A 26,974-nucleotide genomic window follows, 5' to 3' on the forward strand; every position below is an offset into this window, starting at 1 on the left:
ATAGGGAGGCCTGGCGTGCTGCAATTCATGGAGTCACAGAGTCAGACATGACTGAGCCACTGAACTGAACTGAACTGATAAACATATATACTAGAGAAAGAAATTTTAAGTGTGGCTTTGTAATTGCAAGCATGTTGATTTAAGCAAGTTTTATTTGTTTAGCACACATTTAAGGAGTGCTTCCTGGCTTCAGATTCTGGGCTAACCCTGAGGTTACCAAGTCTTCAAAGCACTCACAGTTCAATGCTGGAAAGAAAGGGCAGAAATACACACATGTATATCAATTTCAACAAGTTAAGATTAGCAGGTAATTCCTTGAGATGCAATAAAGTGCATCAAAATTCCTAAGGATGGATTTGTTCAGGAAAAGTTTGGAAGGTTTTGTAAAGAAGCGATGTTTGATTTGGATCTTGAAAAATACGGAAGTATTCATAGACCCTCCAAAAGGGAGGAAATGTACACCACTTTGCAGGGATGACATGTGCAAAATCAGAGTGGTTAACAGTATGCCAGGTTTGGAAATGCTGAGAAGTTAATGTTAAGACAGAAGGTGCAGGCAGGGGAATTCCAAGGAGCTACAACTGGAGTAGGTTAGGGGATGATGCCATAATGTATATGGATTTTAAGAGTGCTCTAATATACTAGGAATGTGGAAATTCCAAACAGATTTTTAAAGGAAAGTCTCCCAGCAGAACTATACAGAAAGGAATCACTCTTGGCAAGAAGACCATTATATAAAGAAGCTGTTATAATAACCCAAGAGTGAGATGCCGTGAAATAAAGAGTCAAAATTTATACCAAGACACCTGGCTTAGAAGACTAGGTACTTGATGTCTATGCTGTAAGACTGAGAGACAATGAAGGCAATGCTCAAGAAAAAAAGAGGCAAAGAAAGAATGAGAAGAGGAAAAAATAAGAGGAGAGTGGTGTTAATGAGTAACACAGAAGATAATTTCTAGAAGCAGTAGCAGCTAACTGTTTATGTAGTGAAATGGCCAAGTAAGCTGGAAAATATAAACAAGTTGTTGAATTTGGCAGGTATATTAGGTGATCGAATACCTTGGTAAGAGGATTTTTCAGCAAAGTGATGAAGGAACCCATACTTGATTGAAAACAAAGTGGTGACACTGTGGGGAAATTCAGCAGAGAAGCAAAGGAAAAACATACAAGCTTAAAAAGGAAGAGAAAGTCAAGGTAAGGACTGTCAAAATAATTTTAGTTTTAGAGGACAAAACCAGTGGGAAAGGAAGATTTTACAGTTGTTGCAGCAAGGTAGCAACAGCTCTGGAGGGGAGGAGGCATGGAAGAAAGGACAGCTATTGCTTCAGGTAATTTGGAAGTGGAAGAAAGAGAGTTTGAGGGAATTCTTATCTTTTGGCTTTGCTTTCACTTATGATGTTGAAAGCTTGACTGAGAGAAGGTGAGATCCTATTGAGGACTCAGAAAAAGTGCAAGGGTTTGGAAAATCAGTTACAGAGAGAGTTTAAACAAACTGGCAAGGGGACTAGGGAAAGATGAAAGCTTATTGAGTAGTTTAGACAGCCCAGCCAAGTTCTCAATCATTTAACAAAAGCATATCTATTAATAAAAGGCCTGAGTCAGCTCTAACATTTAGGAATTGAGTGATTTGAACAGATGATTTTTACATATCTGTCATTTGTTAACAAATAAAATGGAGCTAATAGCAATAAGGAGCCTGGCAGACTAGAGTCCAGTTCAGTTCAGTGGCTCAGTTGTGTCCAACTTTTTGCGACCCATGGACTTCAGCATGCCAGGCCTCCCTGGCCATCACCAACTCCCAGAGTTTACTTGAACTCATGTCCACAGAGTCGGTGATGTCCCCCAACCATCTCATCCTCTTTCATCCCCTTCTCCTCCCACCTTCAATCTTTCCCAGCATAAGGGTCTTTTCAAATGAGTCAGCTCTTCACATCAGGTGGCCAGAGTATTGGAGATTCAGCTTCAGCATCAGTCCTTCCAATGAAAATTCAGGACTAATTTCCTTTAGGATTGGCTAGTTTGGTCTCCTTGCTGTCTAAGGGACTTTCAAGAGTCTTCAACACCACAGTTCAAAAGCATCAATTCTTTGGCACTTAGCTTTCTTTATGGTACAACTCTCACATCCATACATGACTACTGGAAAAAACATAGCTTTGACTAGACATCCATGGGGTCACAAAAGAGTCAGACATGACTTAGCAACACAACAACAAAAATAGCAATGACAGTAATATTTGCATTTTAGAATTGTTATGAGAAGTAATTAAATTGTATTTATTAAAATGATTTGTAAATTCTTAAATACTATCAACTACAAATTGGCAGTTGCCAAGGGCATTTGCCATCTGCCTTTGCTAGGATTAAATCTGTGCTGCTGTAGCAGCTGACCTTTGACACTTCCCGAAGGGAGTTCAGGGTGGAGAGCAGGGGTTCCTAGGTGGCACTAGTGGTAAAGAACCCACTTCCCAATGCAGGAGTTGTAAGAGACTTGGGTTTGATCCCTGGGTCGGAAAGATCCCCTGGAGGAGGGCATGGCAACCCACTCTAGTGTTCTTGCCTGGAGGAGCGGAGTCTGATGGGCTTTAGTCCATAGGGCCACAAAGAATATGATAAGACTGAAGTGACTTAGCGCAAGCTCCAGGAAAACTGGTGGAACAGGCCTTTAGATAGTTAGATATTTTCAGGAACTGATTTAATGATCCCAACCCTTGCAATCTCCTCCTATCTACAAAAATCCTAAATCCCTTAATGGTGACATCAGCTCCTTGTGACTAGCAGAAAATCTTTTGTAAGATAAGTGCTTGATCGCATGAACCCCCATTTCACCAAAATCTCATACGTTGACCCTCCCCCACTACCTCTTGGAGCAGTCTCTCAGAGGTACCTGAGGTGCTGTCTCCCAGACTGCAGTCCCCATTTTGCCCCCAATAAAATTTAACTTGCAACTCTCAGGCTGTGCATCTTTTTTAAGTCAACAAGACTATTCCAATAATACTGGTTTGGGTCTGAACGCCCAAAGTCAACATTTTCACTTGTTTATGACTATGTTGTTCTCACTGTTGTTCAGTCACTCGGTTGTGTCCTTCTCTTTGCAACCCCAAGGACTGTAGCCCAGCAGGCTCCTCTGTCCATAGGATTTCCCACACAACAATCCTGGAGTGAGTTGCCATTTCCTACTCCAGCCTGGCATATTAAGAGGCTGGCCATGCTGACCCTCTAGCAGTCATGTGGGCCCCACTACTTCCCTTACAACAGCAGGATTTGTGCTGTTAGAATTTTACTCTATCATTAAGCCTTACTGCTACTGCTGCTAAGTCACTTCAGTCGTGTCCGACTCTGTGCGACCCCACAGATGGCAGCCCACCAGGCTTCTCTGTCCCTGGGATTCTCCAGGCAAGAACACTGGAGTGGGTTGCCATTTCCTTCTCCAATGCATGAAAGTGAAAAGTGAAAGTGAAAAGTAAAATGAAGTTGCTCAGTCATGCCCAACTCTTAGCGACCCCATGGACTGCAGCCTACCAGGGTCCTCCGTCCATTGGATTTTCCAAGCAAGAGTACTGCAGTGGCTTGCCATTGCCTTCTCCCCATTAAGCCTTACTCTTCACTGCTATTCTCAATGATCTGAAGCTACACACTACACCTCTCCCCTTCAGCCTTGACCATGGAGCTATACATTCAGTTCTGTGTTGGTGTCTGATTCTAGTAATCCTGGCAGATCACTGCTCACCACCTTGGCATGCTTGAAATTATTCCAGCCTAGAGACATGAGGAGAGGCCCAGAGGGTGAATCATGGTGAGGGAGGAAACTTTGCCTTACTTAGAAAATTTTTTATGATCTTGTGATACCCTTAAGTAAAGTGATGGCAGGTAGTTCATGTGGCTTACTAATGATCACTATGCACTAGTCACTCAAGTGGTAAAGAGTCTGCCTGCAATACAGGAAACTTGGGTTTGATCCCTGGGTCAGGAAGGTCCCCTGGAGAATAGAATGGCTACCCACTCCAGTATTCTTTCCTGGAGAATTCCATGGACAGAGGAGCCTGGGGGTCTGCAGCCCATGGGGTCACAAAGAATTGGACACAACTGAGCGACTAAGCATGGCTGCAATGCCCTATTGAGAGTCCCAGAGCAACCAGTAAGACGTCAAATGATAGATTCCACATAAAAAACCTTAGAAGTCATTTAACCCATCCCTCTGATTTTACATTTGAGAGAGCTAACTGGGAATACCAGACCACCTGACCTGCCTCTTGAGAAAACTATATGCAGGTCAGGAAGCAACAGTTAGAACTGAACATGGAACAACAGAGTGGTTCCAAATAGGAAAAGGAGTACATCAAGGCTGTATATTGTCACCGTGCTTATTTAACTTCTATGCAGAGTACATCATGAGAAACACTGGGCTGGAAGAAGCACAAGCTGGAATCAAGATTGCCAGGAGAAATATCAATAACATCAGATATGCAGATGACACCACCCTTATGTGAAGAGGAACTAAAAAGCCTCTTGATGAAAGTGAAAGAGGAGAGTGAAAAAGTTGGCTTAAAGCTCAGCATTCAGAAAACGAAGATCAAGGCATCTGTTCCCATCACTTCATGGGAAATAGATGGGGAAACAGTGGAAACAGTGGCAGACTTTATTTTGGGGGGCTCCAAAATCACTGCAGATGGTGATTGCAGCCATGAAATTAAAAGATGCTTACTCCTTGGAAGGAAAGTTGTGACCAACCTAGAGAGCATATTGAAAAGCAGAGACATTACTTTGCCAACAAAGGTCTGTCTAGTCAAGGCTATGGTTTTACCAGTGGTTATGTTTGGATGTGAGAGTTGAACTGTGAAGAAAGCTGAGCGCCGAAGAATTGATGCTTTTGAACTGTGGTGTTGGAGAAGACTCTTGAGAGTCCCTTGAACTGCAAGGAGATCCAACCAGTCCATCCTGAAGGAGACCAGTCCTGGGTGTTCATTGGAAGGACTGATTCTGAGGCTGAAACTCCAATCTTTGGCCACCTCATGTGAAGAGTTGACTCATTGGAAAAGACTCTGATGCTGGGAGGGATTGGGGGCAGGAGGAGAGGGGGACGACCGAGGATGAGATGGCTGGATGGCATTACCGGCTTAATGGACATGAGTTTGAGTGAAATCCGGGAGTTGGTGATGGACAGGGAGGCTTGGCATGCTGCAATTCATGAGGTCACAAAGAGTCAGACATGACTGAGCAACTGAACTGAACATTCAGAGAAATGAAAAGAGCTTCCTCAAGTCCACTTAGCTATTCAAGGACAGAGTCAGATGAGGAACTGTACACCACCCTCCCATTCAACGTCTTTGCTATTCAGCTATGTTGCCTCTCCCTGTTACAAGAAGTAATTAAATTATATTTATTAAAGTAATTTGTAAATTATTAATTTTTATCATCTTCCTGTTTGACAGTATTCCCAGTTCTAATCAACAGACCAAACTGGACTGCCCCATGTTCACTGATCTTACCTTCTTTTTGGGCAAACACACCGGCTCTTTCATCTCTTTTCTGCGCTGCTACATGTTCAACCAATCTTTCAAACCCTCTCAAGGCTGTCCTGAAACTGCTAATCTGCAGTGCAGTGTTGATATGTTTTTCCTCCCCGATATCCATAAGGACACAGGGAATCTTTTATTTTGTCCAGAAATAACAGTGTAAATTTGCCAACTTGGAAAACCTTCCAGTTGTTGCAATGCCTCCCTGCTGCCTCAATTTTTGCCCTAGGTCTCATTCCTTTGATCTTAACATCCCATACTGTGGGTAGGAGTATAGCAGGGAAAACACTGACTTAGGTCTAATGCATTTCATATAGGCAAACACCAGTAAACTCCTGACCTCATAATGTTACCAGTGCCCTTCATATGGTCCTTATTGCATCATAATACCTTTGTAACATCCTCCTTCCTTCATAAAGAGGAAATTGAGATTTCTTTCTCCACAAATTTGTGTGTATGTATGTGTGTGGGTGTGTGTGGGGTGTGTGTATATATACTGCCTAAGAGGAAAGAAAAATGGATAAAGGCCAAGTATGGAAACTGGGTATTACCTTCTCCCCCCTATATCTCTTTTCACCTCATTTTGCCTTCCTTAGGATATGCCCTGGAGAGTAAAATTCACATTCATTCTTGCAGCCATACTTGATTGGATACCTGAACTTCTAAAAATGAAAATGTATTTCAGTATCTGACCTTTCTATGACAAATGAAGATCGTTTTTGCAGTCATAGAGAATAAAAATACTTTTTCTTCGTTTATGTATTGTCCTTCAATTAAAATAATAAAGCAAGTCAGTATGAGGAAGAGGTAGTTCCTGACTGAGAGGAAAGTTCTTTCAAGGTATCATTAGTTGAATGAGAAGAAGCTTTCTCTTTGTCTCCTTTCCTCTAATTGCAAGCTCCAATACTCCAATACTATTTAGTGCAACTGCTATTAAATCAAGTTTTCCAATATTTAACTCTATGGGAAGGAGAGATTGTCTAATATTTTATCCACCATGAGCTAACTTCCTATGCTTTAGGTGAGTTAGATGAAGTCCATCTTTAAAAACATTTGCAAGACCTTGCATTCAGAAGTGAATCAAGTAGCATTGCTGGGTATAATACTGGGTGTAATACTGTCTCCTTAATATTCATCTCTGGCTACTAAAAGGACAAAATAAGACTTTCATGTAGGAAAAAAATCTCCTAATTTCTTTTGTTCCTTCTCTTTTCCCTTTAAAGCTTTCAAAATATAGGAAGGACCACTTTTCCTACCATTCTCATGCATTCTCATTCTCATTCATTCAGCAGATATTCACTGAACACCTGCTTCACCTTAGGTACTATTTTAGGCACTGAGGAAACAACAATGAACAAAAGAGCTTATTGAGCTTTCAATCTGATGGAGAAAACACACAAACAAGCAAGTAAGTAATATGGCAGAAGGTGATAAATATGCTAAAGAAAAAGAGTAAAAGTATGTTGGGTTGGGGGCTAAGTCAAAGGACATGGATGAGGGAGCTCAGAAAAGGACTCATTAATAGAAAGACACCTGGACACAAACCAGAGAGAAGTAAGGTAGCAAGCCATGTGGACAAATGGTAGAAAGGTATTCCAAGAAAAGCACGCATAAAGTCCCGATATCAAACTGTGCTTAATATGTCTGAGAAGCAAGGAAGCAGTCATGTAACTGGGGTGATGTGGTATGGGAAGAGAAGGTGGGGAGATAACATCAGAGTCAGAGGTGGAGCCAAATCTGTTGTAAGGACAGTCTATACAGTAATCACTATTTTGTCATTGAGTAGAATGCTGATATCTGTGTCACAATTGAAAAGGATTGTTTCAACTGCTTGTTAGTCGCTCAGTCGTGTCTGACTCTTTGCAAGCCCATGAACTGTAGCCCACCGGGCTCTTCTTTCCATGGGCTTTCCCAGGCAAGAGTACTGGAGTGGGTTGCCATTTCCTTCTCCATTCAACTGCTTAGTAGAGGTAAGTTGAAGGAGAGAAAGAGTAGAAGCAGGAAAACCAACTAGGTGGCAATTTCAGTAATCCAAGTAAGAGATGATAGTGGTTTAGATGAAGGTAGGGCTAAGATGTCAGGCTCTATGAAGACAGATGTGATAGAATTTGCTGATAGATTAGATGAGAATGTGATAGCAAGAGAAGAATCAAGAATAATTCCAGGGATTCTGGGAGGATAGAATAGTTACTCACTTCTGGGGAAGAAGTCAGTGGGAGAAGGCAATTTTGAGGGGAGAATTAAGAGTTCAATTTGGGATGTGTTAAGTTTGAGATGTCTGTTAGATAAACAATTGTGGATATTGAATAGTCAGATGTAAAAATCTAGGGTTCAGGGGAGAACTTAAAAATCATCAGCACTTGCTTTGCTGAGTATAGTTGCTCAGTCATGTCCAACTCTTTGCAACCCCATGGACTGTAGCCTGTAAGGCTCCTCTGTCCATGGAATTTTCTAGGCAAGAATACTGAAGTGGGCTGGCATTTCCTACTCCAGGTGATCTTCCCAACCCAGGGATTGAACTCACGTCTCCTGCTTTGGGAGATGGATTCTTTACCACTGAACCCCTGGGAAGCCACCATCAGCACTTAGGCAATATTTAAAGCCATTGGACTAGATGAGATCTCCTTGAAGAAACAAAAAAACTGAGGACCAAACCTTGAGCATGCCACTGTTCAGTGGTCAGAGTGATCAGGAAGAACCACTGATGGAAACTAAGTAGGAGTGGCCAGTGAAGTAGGAGAGTCAAGAGAAAGGAGTATTTCCGAAACCAAGAGCAAAAAGTGTTTGAAAAGAAAGGAGGTGTTGGAAAGACTAATAGTTTACTCAATAAAGAAATTCAGCTGTAGGTGCAAAGAGAATTGACGTTCAGAACTTGAAGGTATGCCAGATTTTCTTTAAAAAAAAAAAAAGTTCAATTACATTCACTAACTTATGTTTCCTAAGACAGGAAATGGTTTAGATATATTTAGCCAGAATTTCCTCAAGGCTTCTTCCTCTTCTTACTGGGGATCAAAGTTTAGACAGGCCTGGGAAAGATTTGCTCCTTGGAGAGAGATTACTTGGTTGAGTAAGGATCGAAGTTTCCTCTTAGCTGTCATGTGCATGACACAGAAGGCTAAGGATTATCAGTGATTCTGAACAAGAGTGGCAGATAAAACCTGTCTTCTTGGGGACTTCCCTGGTAGTCCAGTGGCTAAGACTTGGTGCTACCAATGCAAGGGGCCTAGGTTCAATTCCTGGCCAGGGAACTAGATCCCACATGCTATGACTAAAGATCCCACTCTGATGCAGCAAAATAAATAAATTAAGTTAAAAACAAAAAAACCCCAAAAGCTTGTTTCCATTGACACTGTCATACTTTGTAAAAGATTGGTTTGAAATATAGAGGTTGTAATGAATTAATGCTCCAGTGTGGGAGGATACTAAAATAGACTTCTTTCTGACTTGCCAGAGGTTCCATGGTACAATAGGCTTGAGGAATTCCCCCATTTTTTTAAAAAAGGGTCTATACAGCCCATGAAGGATGATCTACAGAGGCACTGAGAAACCAATTCTTCACACATTAGTCTATTCCCTCCTTCAGAAGGCTTAAGAGAAAGCAGGTTCATTACGAGGTTGAGGAGACCCTTAATGAACACCTCCAGACAAAATTTTTAGAGTAGTCATGTGACCATAACTTTGGGAGGAACCCTATTGGAGAAGACTGCCTGGAGGGTCTAGGGGACCCTAATCAGGGTCTTAGAGGGAGAACTAAGGCTCCAGCTGACAGAGAGGCACTGCCACTGTCCACAGAGTTGTGGGAAAAATATCTCCAGTGACCTCAGGTCCTCTAAAGACTCCATAGATCACCCCAGGAGAGAAAAAGGCAGACTGAAAATTTGCATAAGCAGAGGGCACCAACATCAGATGACAACTTTACCACTCAAGGAAGATTTTCCTCAAAATCCCAGAGGGGCCCAGAGAAGCATCAAAGGTGGTGCTTAAGGAAATGGGAGAAGCTGGTTATTGTTCCCTCCACTCCCACCTCCCCACCCCGCAAAAGTTCTCCAGGCTACAGCACGCTCTGTTTTGGAGGGTTGACAGATGATTTTTCTATGAGTTTTAATGTGTCAGTATTACAATATGTCAAGCATGGACCCACTCCATTACATCTACCCTGTGCCTGTTGTACTCAGGGTGGCTATGTGTAACCATGCTATACAAAATAACAAACTCTTCCCTCCCTCCCAAATACCTTTTCTCTGCCTTCAGTTCAGCCACTCAGTAGTGTCCAACTCTTTGTGACCCCATGGACTACAGCTCGCCAGGTTTCCCTGTCCATCACCAACACTTGGAGCTTACTCAAACTCATGTCCATCGAGTTGGTGATGCCATCCAACCATCTCATCCTCTGTCATCCCCTTCTCCTCCTGCCTTCAATCTTTCCCAGCATCAGGACCTTTCCCAATTAGTGAGTTCTTCACATCAGGTGGCCAAAGTATTGGAGCTTCAGCTTTAGTATCAGTCCTTCCAATGAATATTCAGGACTTATTTCCTTCAGGAATTAAAGATAATTAGGAATTATTTGCCTTATTTATCTTTAAAAAAATTGTATGTATTTATTTATTTTTTGCTGTGCTGGGTCTTCACTGCTGTGTGAGCAGGGCCTACTCTGTAGTTGCAGGGCTCAGTAGCTGTGGTTCCCAGGCTCTAAAGCACGGGCTCAATAGTTGTGACACACAGTGTTAACTGCTGAGGCATGAGGGATCTTCCCCCAACAGGGATACAACCCTTGTCTCCTGCATTGGCAGGTGGATTCTTCACCACTGAGCTACCAGGAAAGCCCTGCCTTATTTTTCTTAATGCCACATTTCACAACACTACATATGTACTTGGTTGATAATTGTCTGTTCTCCCAACACCACCACAATGTAAAGTTTATGAGCAGAGACTCAGCACCGATGAATGAATGAATGCTTTAGGGAAAAATATGAGTATTTCTTCATTCATTCAACTAATATTTATTGAGACCTTGCTGTAGACTAGCCACCAGGGAAGCTCTTGACAGTAAACATAGTCGACATTAAATATATAGAACTTGTTAAACGGTTGCATAAATCTAAAATACAAAATTATATGAATTTTTTTTTCTTTAAAGAAGTGGTTGGGTTAATCTCATAGGTAAGTCCAGACTGGAAGCCTTAAGGACAAATCAAGATTTTGAGGGCAGGGCACACTGCCCCTCAGCTATTGCTCAATGCACCATGATGGAGAGCCACCCTGCCCTGACCATTAGACATTAATTCCAAAACACTTGTAATGGGAATTCACAGACCCTACTCATTCTCAACCCATCTTTTGAATAGAGGAGGGAGGAGGCATTCACCTTTGTGGAGGGCAGGTCCTTTGCCCTTGAACAGACACTGTGCAGGCCAGCGGCGCCCAGGACAGCTTGCGGGCCTGGATGATGGCTGCATCCTCCTTGGGCCCTTTTGCGGCTTGCGTAGAGGCAGTGGCGCAGCCCTGTAATGACTTTTCGGTTCGTGGACCCGTGTTTAACTTGCCATCTATTTTCACAGTATAAAAGGTCAGAGGAAGTGTTCTGCTTCAGAGACCACCTCTGAACCTGCTAGATGTGGTGTGGAGCTGGAAGGTGGCCGCAGCGAGGGCCTTAGTGATTGGGAGTATCCATTTCTGTTGCAGGGAGGACACGAAGGACTCTGAGCAGGCCTGGGGTGCTGCCTGGGTTTGCATTAAATGTGCGACACCATTTGGCAGCGGTTCCTAACAGCTTCCTGGGAGGAGAGAAGCCAAGGCTAGGGGTCGCTCGTGTAACCCCTCATGAGCACGTGGTGGGCCAGAAACCCATAAATGTTCCTGAAGGAGTGAGTGAGTGGTGAACGCCAAGAGGTCTTCCGGCTGGGCTGGGGGAGCGGTGGGGATGCGAAGTGAGGAGCCACCGTGGTCGATCTCCCTTCCGGCTCTCACGGACTGGGAGGGTTGGAGCCCGCATACAGGGTGGGGAGGGAGAAGGGGGCCAAGAGAGCGCGGACTGCGTGAAGACTGCGACAGGGGGCGGGACTAGGCGGTGCGCCAGATGGGCGGGGCTACAAGGCGAGTCGGGGCGGGGCCACAGTGGAGGGAAGGGGTGGGGTTACGAGGGGCGCCGCGGGCGGGGAAAAGCTCCGGAGCCGCATCTAATACCATCTAATGCCTCGGGGTGCCCTGCGCCCCGCCCAGAACCGAGCGCGCCGGCGCATGTGTGCCAGCCGGGAGGCGCGGCGGCGGCTGGCGGAAGGGCGGGGTAGTCAAGCCTCACCGAGCCTGTCAGCGAGGGCGCCTACGAGCGCGTGTTTTGCTTGGCTCCGTGGGGCTTCCGGGCGTGGGCAGCAACCTGCTAGTGCTCGTCATCTACCTCAAGTTACCGCGGCTCCGCAGCCCCGCCCGCCTCCTCCTGCTCCACGTCAGCCTCGGCGACCTGCTACCGTCCGTCCTCCACGCCGCGCTGGCTTTCGCGTTCCCCCTGAGGGGCAGCAGGGTTGGGGGTCACCACGATCGGCGAGTGGGACGGCGAGTGGGCTTCAGCAGCGGCAGCCTGTGAGGTGAGTGGTCGGGGTGGACCTCCCTCCTGCTCCTGCTCCTGCTCCCGGCCCCGCCCCCTCCCGCTTCGGGACCTCAGCCTCGCGGCGGGGCTCCCCTGACTTCACCTCGCCACTGACTTCTATTCCTCTGACCTCCCCTCCTCCCCAGCCCGACTTTTCGCTCGTGACCTACCTCCCCCCATCTCACCCACTCAGCGCACCTCTCCTCCTCCCCCGTTGACCTCGTCCTCCTGCGCTCGCTCACCTCCCTCTTTCCCTGTGCTCACCAGGCCCCACGCCCACCAAAACCCCAGCCTGTCTGCAGCCCCTGCTCCCCGGTGGGCCCAGTTCCTCCATACCCCATCTCTGTCGCTGTCCTGCTCATCTACTTCTCTGCTTTCTGTCTCCTCATTTAATTCAACAGAGCACGAGACAATGGCTTATTACTTTGAGAAAAGAAATTAAGGGCCGTGGAGTTGAGATTCAAGGAAAAAGATGATTGATTTGTGAAAGTTGGAGAGGGTGATGAGATCTAATTCCTATATTGATTTCCTAAAATGAGAGGTAGAAACCTAACATAGTCGCGATGTGTAAATTCTTTTTAAAAATTTGCCCATTAGCAGTTGTAAACCTTTGACTGCTTCCTAGAAAATGAGATAGTTTTATTCAGGTCCTCAGAATGCACACTGGCATGTACCCTATTAGCTATTTTTTCTGTTTTCTTCCCTATAGTTTCCAGCACACGAAAGTCTCAGGTGAGATTGCAAATGGATGAGAGAATCCCAACTCAAAATGAACATATAATTAGCTGTGAAACCAGTAGGTTTCATTAAGTAGAATTTGATAATACAGTACTCTTAACCCAGATGCAAGATTTAAATCTCACTAACACTTGACATTTTGAAGGATGAACCACCCAGCTGTTTCATTGAGGACATTATTTTTTGAGCTTGGAAAAGAAATTATCATTTTGTATGTGCTCCAGAAATTTCATTTGTACAAAAGTTTGAAATAGAAATGTATATTTCTCAGGTCTTAAATTTCCTTTAAAAAAAAAATTGATAATTCATTAGTGCTTTTACCGTGGCAAATTTACAAGAATAAAATCGTTGTAGCATTATCAAGCGTATTTTCTTGATCACCAACCTTCTATGTGATGACAAACCCGCATATTTTATGTTATGATTCCTTTTTTATATGTTGAGGGACACAAGAAAATGTCATAGAAATCATAATTTTATTTGATTGTCTCAGTGATTCTAATATTCTTCTACTACCTACCCCTTCCCCAATAAGCACTTAAAGTTCTTATTTTCAAGAAGTGCATTTTCTGTGCTGGGAAATTCAGTTTCTATTCTAACTCAGTGCTTGGGAGTTTGGAAACAGGGGTGTGTTGAGTTTTTTCTTAGTACCAGCATTTGTTTTCTTCCTCATCCCTTCTATCTTGTGGCCTCACCCTACTGTATCTCCTTTTCTCTTCCATCCTCTCCTCCCTCATCATCCCTGCTCCATTCCCACCCCAGTCTGAAAGGATTTTCTAAGACTGCTAAAAATGTTCACCACACAGTATTTTGCCTGACCACTACTCTCTTTTTCTGGGCATTTAGTTAGTGCTTTCAACAATGGCTTTCACCTGCCTTTAAGTTAGAGGTGGAAACTCTGGGACAGAACGTTCTGAGTCTTGTTCAAGCCCTGGGAGACAGGTCAATAGTGGATTATGATAGAGCTGAAAACATTTTTGTTGTTTAATTGCTAAGTCGTGTTTGACTCTATTGTGACCCCGTGGACTATAGCCCACCAGGCTTCTCTGTCTATGGGATTTCCCAGGCAAGAATCCTGGAGTGGGTTGCCACATTTTTCCTCAGGGGATCTTCTCAACCCAGGGATGGAACCTGTGTCTCCTGCATTGACCGGCAGATTCTGGAGTAAATTCCAAACATTATGCTTCTAGGTAAGAGTTAAAGAGAGGGAGGGTGCTTTCCTCATTGTTAGCCCTAAGCAAGAACTAACTAACCCTGGAGTAGTGAAGGGCAGGACATTCTAAAATATCAAAAGTGACTGCTTACTTCAGAGGCTTCTAGAGAGGCTGCTCTGTCAAATGGAAAGACCACTGGCCTGATGGTGTTAGCATGGGTCCCACTTAATCCTGTGGCTAACCCATCATGTGGACTCTCCCAGTCACTTAATCTCTCCAGTCATCAGTTCTCTTACGTGGGGTTACAGGGTAATTGAGCTAAATGTTCTTTAAGGTTGTCCTGCCTTGCCTTGTATTACGAGAATTCTGTTGATACCTGTAGGTTACGAGGTGGCTGGTTTCAGCGCTTATGGCTTATATCCTTTCTCTTACTCCCAACCCTATATCCCCTTCTAAGCCAAAAATAGGTACATACTATGGTTACGCTTCTTCACATATCCTCATGGGTTCTGGCTTCCTCTCCACACTCTGCAGGATGAAAGCAGAATAAGTAATTCACATATATATATGAGTAGGCCAGGCGACCACTTCATTCTGTGCTCAATTCCTGGTTTCTTAGGGAATGCTGAAAGCAAGTGGAATCCCTAATATTCTTTAGGCAGAGGCTTTGACCAGATAAGACTATGAAGATTGCCATCTCATTTAAACTGAACTATCAATTCAGTGAATTAGTCACTTCAAGTTCCAATTGAATGGCTTGTTATATGGGTATCCAGGATACCCATCTAGTCATCTCAGCCTAGGCAGGCCCAGTATGCACTGATCTAGGTTTCAGTAAGTGTAGCAGTAGGAAAAATCAGAGCTCAAGAAACTCACTCTTAACCATGCAATGATAGAAAGGCCATCAAGCATGTGGTTTGTGTAATACTTCAATCTAAGAACTTCCAGGTGAGTATGCCTTTCAGCCCTTTGGCTGTTGCACCTCTGGAAACACCTACCACCATGCAGGTGTTCTGCACGTGGCATACAACAGAATGATGCTACAGATTAACAGGAGAGACTTTCTTTACTACCACCTCCTACCCCTTCAAAAATAAGAACAACAAACAACATGCTAATCTTGGCAGAGGATGTTTAGACCTTCATCTTGAGATGAAGAGATTCAGTCTCAGAGCTAGGGTCTCATAAAATGCATGTCACCCTATGTTGACATGGGTTTTAGAAGCTGTACTTCAGTCACTCAGTTGTGTCCAACTCCTTGTGACCCCATGGACTGCAGCATGCCAGGCTTCCCTGTCCTTCTCTATTTCCCAGAGTTTGCTCAAACTCATGTCCATTAAGTCAATGATGCCATCCAACCGTCTCATCCTCTTGTTGTCCCCTTCTCTTCCTGCCCTCAATCTTTCCCAGCATCAAGATCTTTTCCAATGAGTCAGCTCTTTGTATCAGGTGGCCAGAGTATTGGAGCTTCAGCTTCAGCATCAGTCCTTCCAATGAAGTAGATGTTATTTTATACTGCAGTGTTTTAACATATGGACCCAGGACTTTTCCTTTTTAACTTACACCTAAAAAACACACCTGTGCATATGCACATTTATATAAGGATTTCTTACAAATACATTTTCAGTAGACTGATTCTTTTATATACCTAAACATTTCAATATACTAGTTATTTTATTGAATTAATCCTTTTCTGATTATAGCAGTGGCCCATTCAATTGAAATAGTCTCATGTTGTTCCCATAAGAGCCTAAAGGTGGGTGGGGCATGAGAAAGTCTTCTGTTCATCATTTGTCTTAGAAGCATCCACAGACTGTATGGGCCACAGAAATATGCATAATCACAGCAGTATGCACATAGTATATAGTATGTTTCCATAAACACAGTGGAGCCACCTGTTACTTGCAATTTAATCTCCTAGTTGTATACCATTTATTCAAATACTTAAAACCAAAGTTATAGAATTGTACTACACTAATTCTTTATTTTTGTGGGATGTTGCTATATCCATTCTTCATTGTTGAATTGCCTGACTTGGAGGAGTCTATATCTTTTGCTTATTTTCAAGAAGTTAGAAAACATGTGAGAAAGCATGTAATGACTTGCTTTAGTAGAATCTTATGTCCTGAAATCAAGTCGTGTTCCATAGGATTATAATTATTGATGCTTGAAATTATTATTCTCTTAGCATTGTTAATAATTGTATTCTTTCTTGAATTTTCTCCTTTCAGAGCAGAATTCCAGTCACAAATCCATATGTGATACATTTTGACATGCACTGCTAAGATGAAACACAGAAATGAAAACCGTATACTTGTTTTATTATTCTCAGATATGATTAGATGTACTTTATCATGGTTTTATGCTACTGACCTATAAGAAAATAATACTAAAAAAGGGTAGCAGCTGAATACCTGGGACCTGCAACTTCAGTATTTCTGGGATGATCTGGAATATCACAAGGAGAGATTTTATTACAGCATAGTCACACCTTCTCTGAACCCTCAGCCCAGATTCATACACATTTTCTTCATTAGAAGTTGTCACCAGATACTTTTCCAGGATGGCCAACAGTCTCCCAACAGAATTTGATGTGATAGTGATGGGGACAGGTCTGCCTGAATCCATCCTTGCCGCTGCATGTTCCAGAAGTGGTCAAAGGGTTCTGCATCTCGATTCAAGAAGTTACTATGGGGGAAACTGGGCTAGTTTCAGCTTTCCAGGATTGCTGTCCTGGTTGAAGGAACATCGGCAAAACAGTGACACTGTGGAAGAAAGCACTGCTGCATGGCAAGACATGATCCATGAAACAGAAGAAGCCATCCCTCTTCGCAAGAAGGATGAAACCATTCAACATGCCGAAGTTTTTTGTTATGCCAGTCAGGGCATGGATGGCAATACTGAAGAGCTTGATGCTCTGCAGAAAAATCCTTCTTGTGTAGCATCTAGTACCCTCATAAAACCTCTGGATTCTACAAGCTTGTCTGAGGAAACACACTCATCACACATTACTAGCTATGAAGTGCCTACACAAGACACTCCAAAGAACAATGAAGAAATAACTGATATGGCAGAAACGTCTGTGAAAGAAGAATATTGTGGGTATGATACTTACAAACACACACTTTCAGATGGCACTAAAGATGAAATCAAACCTGTATTGGAAGACAACAGTGTGCCACCAAAGAGAAAGAGGATTGCTTACTCTCAAATAGTTAAAGAAGGCAGGAGGTTTAATATTGATCTGTCATCGAAGCTGCTTTATTCTCAAGGACTGTTAATTGATCTGTTAATCAAATCAAATGTTAGTCGTTACGCTGAATTTAAAAATGTCACTAGGATTCTTGCATTTCGAGAAGGAAAAGTAGAGCAGGTGCCTTGTTCCAGAGCAGATGTCTTTAATAGTAAAGAGCTCACTATGGTTGAAAAGAGGATGCTAATGAAATTTCTTACATTTTGTTTAGATTATGAACAACATCCTGAGGAATACCAAGCTTTCACACAGTGCTCATTTTCAGAGTACTTGAAAACCAAAAAATTAACCCCCAGCCTCCAACATTTTATACTTCACTCGATTGCCATGATGTCAGAATCATCTTGCACTATAGTAGATGGCCTTAAAGCAACAAAAAACTTTCTTCAGTGTCTTGGACGGTTTGGCAACACTCCCTTTTTATTTCCCTTATATGGCCAAGGCGAAATTCCCCAGTGTTTCTGCAGGATGTGTGCAGTTTTCGGTGGAATATATTGTCTTCGCCATAAAGTACAATGCCTTGTAGTTGACAGAGAATCTGGAAGATGTAAAGCAATTATAGATCACCTTGGTCAAAGGATAAATGCTAAATATTTCATTGTGGAGGATAGTTACCTGTCTGAGGAAACATGTTCCAGTGTGCAGTACAAGCAGATATCCAGGGCAGTGCTCATTACAGATCAGTCTGTCCTAAAGACAGACTCAGATCAGCAGATTTCCATTTTGATAGTACCTCCGATGGAACCAGGAGCACATGCTGTCCGAATCATTGAATTATGTTCTTCAACCATGACATGCATGAAAGACACCTACCTGGTACATCTGACTTGTTCATCTTCCAAAACAGCAAGAGAAGACTTAGAATCAGTGGTGAAGAAATTATTCACCCCGTATTCTGAGACAGAAGTAGGCAAGGAAGAACTTCCAAAGCCAGGACTCTTGTGGGCTCTTTATTTTAACATGAGAGATTCCTCGGGAGTCAGCCGAAGCTCATATAATGGCTTGCCTCCCAACGTTTATGTCTGCACTGGGCCTGACTGTGGACTCGGAAGTGAGCATGCCGTCAAGCAAGCTGAAACACTCTTCCACGAGATTTTTCCAAGTGAAGAATTCTGCCCCCCACCTCCAAATCCGGAAGACATTTTCTTTGACGGTGATGAAAAGCCATCAGAGCCTCTTGGAACCAGTAATATAGTAATGGCCAAACTAGAATCCTCTGAGGGAAGCAAAAACCTAGAAAGTTCAGGGAAGCACCTTCAAAATTAGAAAAAAAAACAAACTGGAAATGCTACTTCGGGCCTTCGTCCTGGCATCAGAATATTCTCATTTAAAGGACAGTTTCCTGTAGGAGTGATTAGATGTGGTTATATGATGAATGTCATGCAGATGTCTATAATTCTCTTTGTGACTTTTAGTCATTGGATGCCTTTGTTAACCTATCAATGACTGATGTATTGGGTATTGGACTTGTTTTGTTTCAGAATGGGCTCCATGACCCAGAATTAGCTTTATTTTAGTACTGGGTATATATGTGAGAGTTCCGTGTTAGCAATGGTGCTTAAAGGAAGATGATATTATATCTGCTGATTATCTTCAAATTTTACTATTGTCTACATAACGGTGATATCTAAGGAATATTTAAATTATTTTCACAGCTATTACAGTTGCTACCACCTCTGAGTAGTGAAACACAGGAAATTATGTGGGTCTTTTGTTTATAATAGAAACATATAGATATGGTGGCAGCAATAGCAACTAATGCAAGTGTCAATGTGATAAAATATGTTTGTAATTGTTGGAAGAATAGTTTTGCATGATCTTTTATTTGTAAAGGTGATGTTTAGAATTCATCTTGCAGTTTAATTCTCCTGGTTGACCCTTGTAATCAATGAGGCAGTGATGTCATCCCAGTCTTATACATTGGAAAGAGTCAGAGAGTTCAGTTAGTAGTTGCAAAGCTCATTCTTGGGAGGTTTGGTCCAAAGAAAATCTAGAGGGAAAGATTAGTTCTGGTTCAATACTTCAGAAAATTTATGCAGAGCACTGCTCTGGCACCTAAAAGAAAAGAACTTCTAAGTAATTCAGGCTAAAGAAAAAATAAACTGCTCCAGGAAAAGATATTTCAGAATGCCTGAAGCATTTTTAACCTGGGATTACGGATGGTTTTAAAAATCCATCTGTGAGTAGATTTCCCAAGATTTCTCAATGAAAATGAAGTATACCATTTTGTTGGCACCACCACTTTAATTAGTAACACTACAGTTGTTAGGAGTAAATCAGAGGAAGCTTTACCATGCCCCTTTGGTTGTGTCCCAGCAAGTAACAAGGTGGACGCCTTCATAATCAGCTCCTGCCTCTTAGCTGTTATCTAGAAGATAGAAACATTTTTTTCCAGAACCACCAGAAGTTATAAAGCTGCTTATATTCTAGCAGAGCAAGCTTGTGAAACTGTCAGAAGAAGTAAATTTCCTTCCTAAGTCACCATTTCCATTCCTCAGACAGAGAATGATAATCCTATAGGAAATAAGCCCTTTAATTACATTTTTTTGCCCTGGAACAGAGCATTTACTATGTGCTACGCACTCCAGTACTCCTGCCTGGCAAATCCCATGGATGAAGGAGCCTGATATACTGTAGTCCATGGGGTCGCTAGGAGTCAGACATGACTGAGTGACTGCTTTTCGCTTTTCACTTTGATGCATTGGAGAAGGAATGGCAACCCACTCCAGTGTTCTTGCCTGGAGAATCTTAGGGACGGGGGAGCCTGGTGGGCTGCCATCTCTGGGGTTGCACAGAGTCGGACACGACTGAAGCTACTTAGCAGCAGCAGCAGCACACACTTATTGTACTCTCTCATTATAGTTTCTCAACAACTCTGTGAGGCAGATAATACATTTTCAGAGAGGAAGTAAAGACAGTAATTCACTCTGAGTGTGATTTGTGGCAGAGCCAACATTGAAATCCAGGCTTCCATGATTTCAAAATCTTTCAACTAATGTTAACTGTTAGAAGAGTGTAGGTACTGAAGGAGAAAGAAAAGATTACTGGCTCATGAGAACCAGTCCAGCATTGCTAGTGAAGCAAAGTAGGCAGACTCTCAGCTTATTACTGAGTCAGAGAAATAGGAAAGTAAAGATTAATTAAAAATACATGTAACTTAGAGCTATGAATCTCACTGAAGTAGAATTTGTCTAAGCTTTAACACAATTATTCTTTTTAATTTACCTTTTGATTATGATGTTATAAAAAGTAACATGTTACTAGGGCAAAATACGCTCTAAATAGACTTTTGTTGCTCTTCTGTATGTGAGAAAAATGAAACAAGAACAATTTAAATTTCAACTTACTGAAGTAGAGAAGTCATGAATTGATATTAATATATATATTTTGAGTTTAGCAAATCTGTTATTGGTTGGCTTCTAGGCTTATACTTATCGAAACAAATGAAATGTCTGAAATAGACCTAAAAATTAGTTATTAAAATGTAAAAGAATTTGAGATGTTAAATGGAAGTGAAGGTAACCCAGACCTATTGAAAATATTTTAATTTCAATATGAGGAATATTTTTACTTATAAGAATTTGAGAATATCAGTGAGATGTTGCAAAAGATGATAGAACCACAGTAATAGAAACAAGAAAATGTTAGATTAGATAAAATAAGTGTTTTGAAAACTAAGAAATGAATTTATTATTTTCCTACTTGAATACAAATAAGTTGGAAATAAAAAATTATTACCAAAGAAAAGCATTTTAAAAATTAGAGGAGAGTATAATTTTCTTTTCATCCTTTTTTCTTTAAAAGATTTATTTTTGATGTGGACCATTTTTTTAAAGCCTTACTGAATTTGTTACAATATTGCTTCCTTTTTATTTTTTGTTTTTTTGGCTGTGAGGCATATGAGTGGGATCTTAGCTCCCAAACCAGAAATTGAACTCACACCTCCTACACTGGAAGGAAAGTCTTAATCACTGGATCACTAGGGAAGTCCCAACCTAGTATAATTTTCTGACAAACCCATTTTACTGTTATGGGCTTATTGGTGAATTTTTTCAAATGTTCAAAGAATAAATAATATCTATGTACCAGAAAGATGATATACTAACACTTGCATTTTGAAGTTAATATCGCCTCAGTACTAGGAGGAAATATTTTGAAAAGGCTCTCATCTAAACAAATGCAAAATATTAGCAAATGAAAAATAGTTATTTACTGTCACTCAGAATTATGCGGTTAGTGTTCAACAGGATAACCATTAAATCAATATCAACAGAACAAAGTAGTAAAAATTCAAAGTATTAACTACAGGTAACTAAAAATATTAATAAAAGTGTTTATCTCTGTTAATGACTTTGTTGGTTTCTCATTGTGATAAGTAATTATTAAAACTGAGAACTTATATCATTCCTGTTAGGGAAAAATAAATAATTCTCAACCAGAAACTAAATAATCTTGGTACTATTTTTTGTATATAGTTGAAGAAAACTCATCATTGTAATAAATCCTTAATAAGCATATGTAAATGAGAAAGATGAGGAGAGCACAAATTTTTTCTATTAGTATGACTTTTAAATTTGTGAAACCTGTAGTATCATAAACATAAAAGACTAATTCAGAAAATTGCAGGATATATAACGTTTAAAAATTAATCTTATTTCTAGATTCCAGCAATGATAAGCTACAATTTAAAGTGTTTGGGTATTAGTATATGCAAGCCATTTAAAGAAAGTTACACAACTATGTTGGGATAAATTAAGAAAGATGCTTATATAGAAGCAGATTGAAGCAGATATACTACATCCTAGTATAATGGAAGGGAAGTAAATAGGAAATCTGAAAACCATAATTGTAGTCCTCACTTTACTACTTACAGTTGTATAATCATGGGAAAATCATGCCTACTTTTCAGTTCATCATCTATAAAGTAGAAATAATGTTTTCAGAATTATTGCGAGGATTAATGTAAATGAAATTATGTCCGAAGAACTGGCAATAAGGTGAAGTTAGTATGTAAATTTGCTACACTCCCACTTAACATGTATGGATGGATGATTTATATAATTTGACAGAACTATGATAATTTAGGCTAATAAGCAAGCAAAGATATGTCTTTTTAACTTAGGAGGAAAACAGGATTCTTGCCTCCCAAGAGATGGGGTAAAACCTACCTGCATTATACAAGGATAAAGTACTCTATTTTTTAAAAGGTAAATGCAAATCCATAAGGCTTTATGAAAGAATTAAGTTCAAACAAGAAGATAATAAATAGAAGTTAATTCTTAGAATGGTATTCAGATTTCCTAATATTAAAAATGCAAACTAAGCAACTTTGATGTAGTTCATGCAAAAAAATTTTAGTTGCATGTATCCTCATACCAGTAGCATTATTATATTCATTTTTTGAAGAACTATTTAGAAAAATATAATAAGAATCCTATAACCAGTCTGTCTTTTTATAGATCTAATTCACTCTGAGTTAGCATATGCCCAGGAAAATATTTTAAAAGAAAAAAGGCTATTTGTATAAAGATATTTCTAGTGAATGCATTTATTTGAATTTTTAAAAGAGCCCAGTAATTGGGAACTGGATAAGTAAATTTTCATGTATTGCTATTGCTTTCATAGACTGTTATATAGCCATTAATAGTATTGATATATGTAAAACAGTATGGGAAATGTTTAAATGAGCCTCGAAAGTGTTAAGTTATTGTATTTACTGATTGTGTAAATATTGAGGTCTCTACGTCAGAAAGAATCAATAAAACATTGTAATTAGAGTGTAACATTAAGAGGCCCTTTTTTCTATAAAATATTGATGTGTGAAATAAAAAATAAAAGATTAATTGATAAAATGGTTTACTGAATTGGAGACAATATTATTGATCTCTTTGAAACTTCTAAAGTTCTCCTTTAAATTAAGAATATATATTTAAATGTTAGTGTCAAAAGATAATCTTCAAAAGCATGGACAGAAAGTTTTCCAGCTCTTGTGGTCAAGATGGATTTTGTGTCTTTTGTATCTTTTCTCAGTTGCCCAGCATTAAGGTATACTATGACTATAGATAGACTTTTTTTCCCCCCAATGGTAACCTCAGAACCAGAAGTGGAAATAATAGAAATGATATTAATACATTCCAGGACATCAGCATGAAGCCATTATATTGACACAGTCACACAATACACGTTGTATTCACACATTAAAGTGTATGAATGTCGCTCAGTTGTACCCAACTCTTTGTGACCCCATGGACTGTACAATCCGTGGAATTCTCCAGGCCACAATACTGGAGTGAATAGCCGTTCCCTTCTCCTTTCCCTTCTCTGGATCTTCCCAACCCAGGGATCAAACCCAGGTCTTCCACATTGCAGGCAGATTCTTAACCAGCTGAACCACAAGGGAAGCCCCACACTAATTAAAAGTATCACCCCAAATCCAACAACAAACTTCATTTTGGAGTCTTGGAGGCCAGGGGAATGAAAGTTGGGTTTAGACTGGCAGTGAGAAATGAAATATTTCCTATCATATCAGTAAACAAGGATGTCACAGTCATTGTAGTCCTCCAATGTGAGCTGGTGAGCCCCATGGGCACTTAGGAAGAATGGGAGCCATCAGACCACACCAGTTCCTATGGTGAGCCCCGAGGGAAGGAAGCTCAGGATGTGGAAACACAGGCTACTGTCCTGGATAGCAGTGAGCCCAGACTTGCATCTTCCCACACATAGAAAAGCACTAAATTCCTCAACTTAGTATATCTGGTTTTCTTTAATGAACAATAATCTTTTGATGTTCATGCTACCTGCTCTTTGTTACAAAGCTTCAATATAACCTGGCTCCTCCCCTCACCTCCTTGGAGCAGTTTTATCAGAGTTACTTGAGATGGTGTCTCACAGGCTTGAAGTTCTAAGAAGTCTTGCTGAATAAATCAGAACACTCAATTTTTAGGTTGTAAATATTTTTTAAGTCAGCAGTAGTGGCCAAGCCTGGGCCTGAGGAGTGTTTTCAGGGAGACAGGTGCTAGGGACAGATCTCAAGGTACTGAGGATGCTGGCAGACTCTTTCTTATCAATCTGAGAAATCCAAATCAAGGTGATTTAATTCAACAAAGAAAACCAAATCAAGGTGATTTAATTCAAACAAAGAATTGTGCGTTATGAATTTGCATTGTTCTAGGGATTAGAAATAGGAAAATAAATGACAGATTCCCTGTAGCTGAGTACCAATGCCTTAGAGGATGTGTGTTTTATTTTATCTTAATTTTTCTATCAATCATACTCCCCATTATAACCACCTCCTCTCTCTTCCTCTACCCCAGAAGAAAAGGAAAAACAAGAATGTGATTCGTGATGCATGTACCAGGGGGTACCAAAATCTTCGATTATGCAGTTGGCAACAAGTAGCTTAATAAAAGTTAAAAGGTAGATCAGCTAATACTTTCTGAAATCTTTTTCCATTAACATTCAGTTAATTAAGAAGTTTCTGCCACTAATCAAGCTTTCTGGTCTACCTGGGGAATGGAGTGAAGAGATGGTACAAAAGATTGGTTAGGGTCCCAGAAGCCCAAAATGTTAAGAGGTCAGGGAGTAGAAGTACAAAGAAATCAAAATGAGAAGCAGATCATAGAGTTTCAAAACCAAAAAAAAATCTGATTAGGATTAGTTTTACCTACCTTGGTCTTGGCAGGAAATTTGGAAGTCATGGTTTTATTGCATTAGGGTAGTTGCTTCATTTTTGAAGATTTAAACATTTTTATTTCAGTATTTTTACTCTCATAAAGGGACATTGTTTCCAGTATAGTTCTTACTCCTTTAGCCAACAACCATATGTATGTGGTTTCCCTGGCTTCCCTGGTCGCTCAGGGAACGAGGCGTCGCTCAACCAAGGGCTTCCCTCAACCAAGGGCTTCCTTGGTGGCTCAGATGGTTAAGCCTGCACTGCAGGAGACCTGGGTTCGATCCCTGGGTTGGAAAGATCCCCTGGAGAAGGAAATAGCAACCCACATCAGTACCCTTGCCTGGAAAATCCAATGGACAGAGGAGCCTGGTACAGTTCATGCGGTCGCAGAGAGACACGACTGAGTGACTTCAGTATATGTATACTCACATTTCAACAGCAGGGGGCACAATACCTCCAGCTTTCTATAAGGCATGAACAAAGATGCTCAGTGATTCAACTGAAATAATTTAACATGAGTATTAACAGTTCTGCTACAGCATTTGTAGGATTTTTTTCTCCTAACAATTACATTTTTTATATGAACTTCAGGACAAGTATGTAAGGTAAGATAGGGCAGATATTTATATCCATTTTACAGATAAGACTTGGAAGAATTAAGTGATTTGACTTGCCTGGACTCTCTCCTAGTAAATATTCAGATCTGTTAAGTAGAATTGAGATGTAGCTTCTGCTTTGCCTTCATCTCAAGATGGTTATTTATTGCATATAAAAATGTACAGCACATCACTATTTTAAAAGTGGTTGTTTCTAGAATTTTAGAGTACCTTTATTTTTTAACAAATAAATCATCTTATAAATTACAATTTGTGTAATTAAACTGGGTCAACTAGAATTGGAAGAAGGAGAAGGGAGTTTAAGCTCACACCTGAAATCAAAGCAAACTGTTTCTCCTGTTTTTTATTGCAAGAGGTTCATTTCTATAATATAGTATTTTTATTTGTTTCTGTTGATATCCTATAATTTGCTTGTGATATAGGTTTTTAATCCTTAGTACATGAATAAAGGGATAGATATCAGAGGAAAAGACATGACTTTGGATTTGAAGGTGCAAGGTTGACAAAGTGTAGTAGGAAGATAAATATGTGTTTGTAATTCAGTCAGAAGGAAATACATATTTAGGCATTTTACAGTTTTAAAGAAATAGGAATCCTAGGGGATACCAGTGCGGTGGGGTTTATGTCAATTCTTTTGATTATAGGTCATAAAATTAATGCCCCTGGGTGTCCCATTTCTGTTTGTTTGACACTTTTACTTGTTCATTCATTCATCTTGAGAAATGGAATATTTCCTGCCATATCAGTAAACAAGGATGTTGTGACCAGGAAGTCTGCCATCACGGATGGAGAGCTGGTGAGCCATGAGGGAACTCAGGAAGGAAAGAATAGCTGCCATCTTACAGCTATCAAACGGCAATCACTCCCTTCCATGAGCCCCGAGGAAGCTCAGGACATGGAAACAAGATACTGGCCCCAGAGAGCTGAGGTGCCTATCAAAGGAATTATTTCTGTGAGTCCATTCTCTAGCATCGTCCCATACATAGAAAAGTGCTAAACCCAATACTTTGGATATCTGGTTTTCTTTAACAATAATCTTTTGCTGTTCCTGACTACCTGAACTTTATTGCAAAACTTCCATGTAACCTGGCTCCTCCCCTTGTTTCCTTGGAGCAGTTCTCCCAGGGTTGCTTGAGATGCTGTCTCCCAGGCTCGAAGTCCTAAAAATTCTTACCAAATAAAACATAACTCTCAACTTTTAGGTTGTGGATATTTTTTTAAGTCTACAATCTCATACAAATACAAATAAGAACAGAAATATTATGAATCAGTATGGGGAAGTATTAACTTGACTTCATTATAACTTCATTATATGTGTTTATCTTTAATTGATTGGTACAAAGACTTTGTACTAAATAAACCATCCATATGGTTGGAAAACTAAATAAATATATGGATGGAAGACTAAATTTCAGTAATGAAATTTGGGGGAATGGACTGCTGA

The 26,974-nt window shown here is 40.7% G+C and overlaps 2 protein-coding genes and 1 non-coding gene across 3 annotated transcripts in view; 2 read left to right on the forward strand and 1 right to left on the reverse strand.

The window, feature by feature from the left end:
* WDR64 (WD repeat domain 64) overlaps positions 1-5,631 on the reverse strand; it is a 135,857-nt gene extending 130,226 nt beyond the window's left edge. Inside the window, exon 1 of the mRNA XM_068986367.1 lies at positions 5,487-5,631. Coding sequence (XP_068842468.1) covers positions 5,487-5,631 — 145 coding nt within the window. The remainder of the gene's footprint in view (positions 1-5,486) is intronic.
* A 3,057-nt stretch (positions 5,632-8,688) lies between these two features.
* On the forward strand, positions 8,689-8,761 carry TRNAG-ACC (transfer RNA glycine (anticodon ACC)). The gene has a single exon. It is a non-coding gene; the product is annotated as a tRNA-Gly (tRNA).
* Positions 8,762-16,551: 7,790 nt separating this feature from the next.
* On the forward strand, positions 16,552-18,507 carry CHML (CHM like Rab escort protein). Its single transcript, XM_068986573.1, has one exon. The coding sequence runs from the start codon at positions 16,552-16,554 to the stop codon at positions 18,505-18,507; it is 1,956 nt and encodes a 651-aa protein (XP_068842674.1).
* Positions 18,508-26,974: the final 8,467 nt, after the last annotated feature.

The sequence above is a fragment of the Capricornis sumatraensis genome, chromosome 14, assembly GCF_032405125.1.
Source record: "Capricornis sumatraensis isolate serow.1 chromosome 14, serow.2, whole genome shotgun sequence".
In the NCBI taxonomy this organism is placed as follows: Eukaryota; Metazoa; Chordata; class Mammalia; order Artiodactyla; family Bovidae; genus Capricornis; species Capricornis sumatraensis.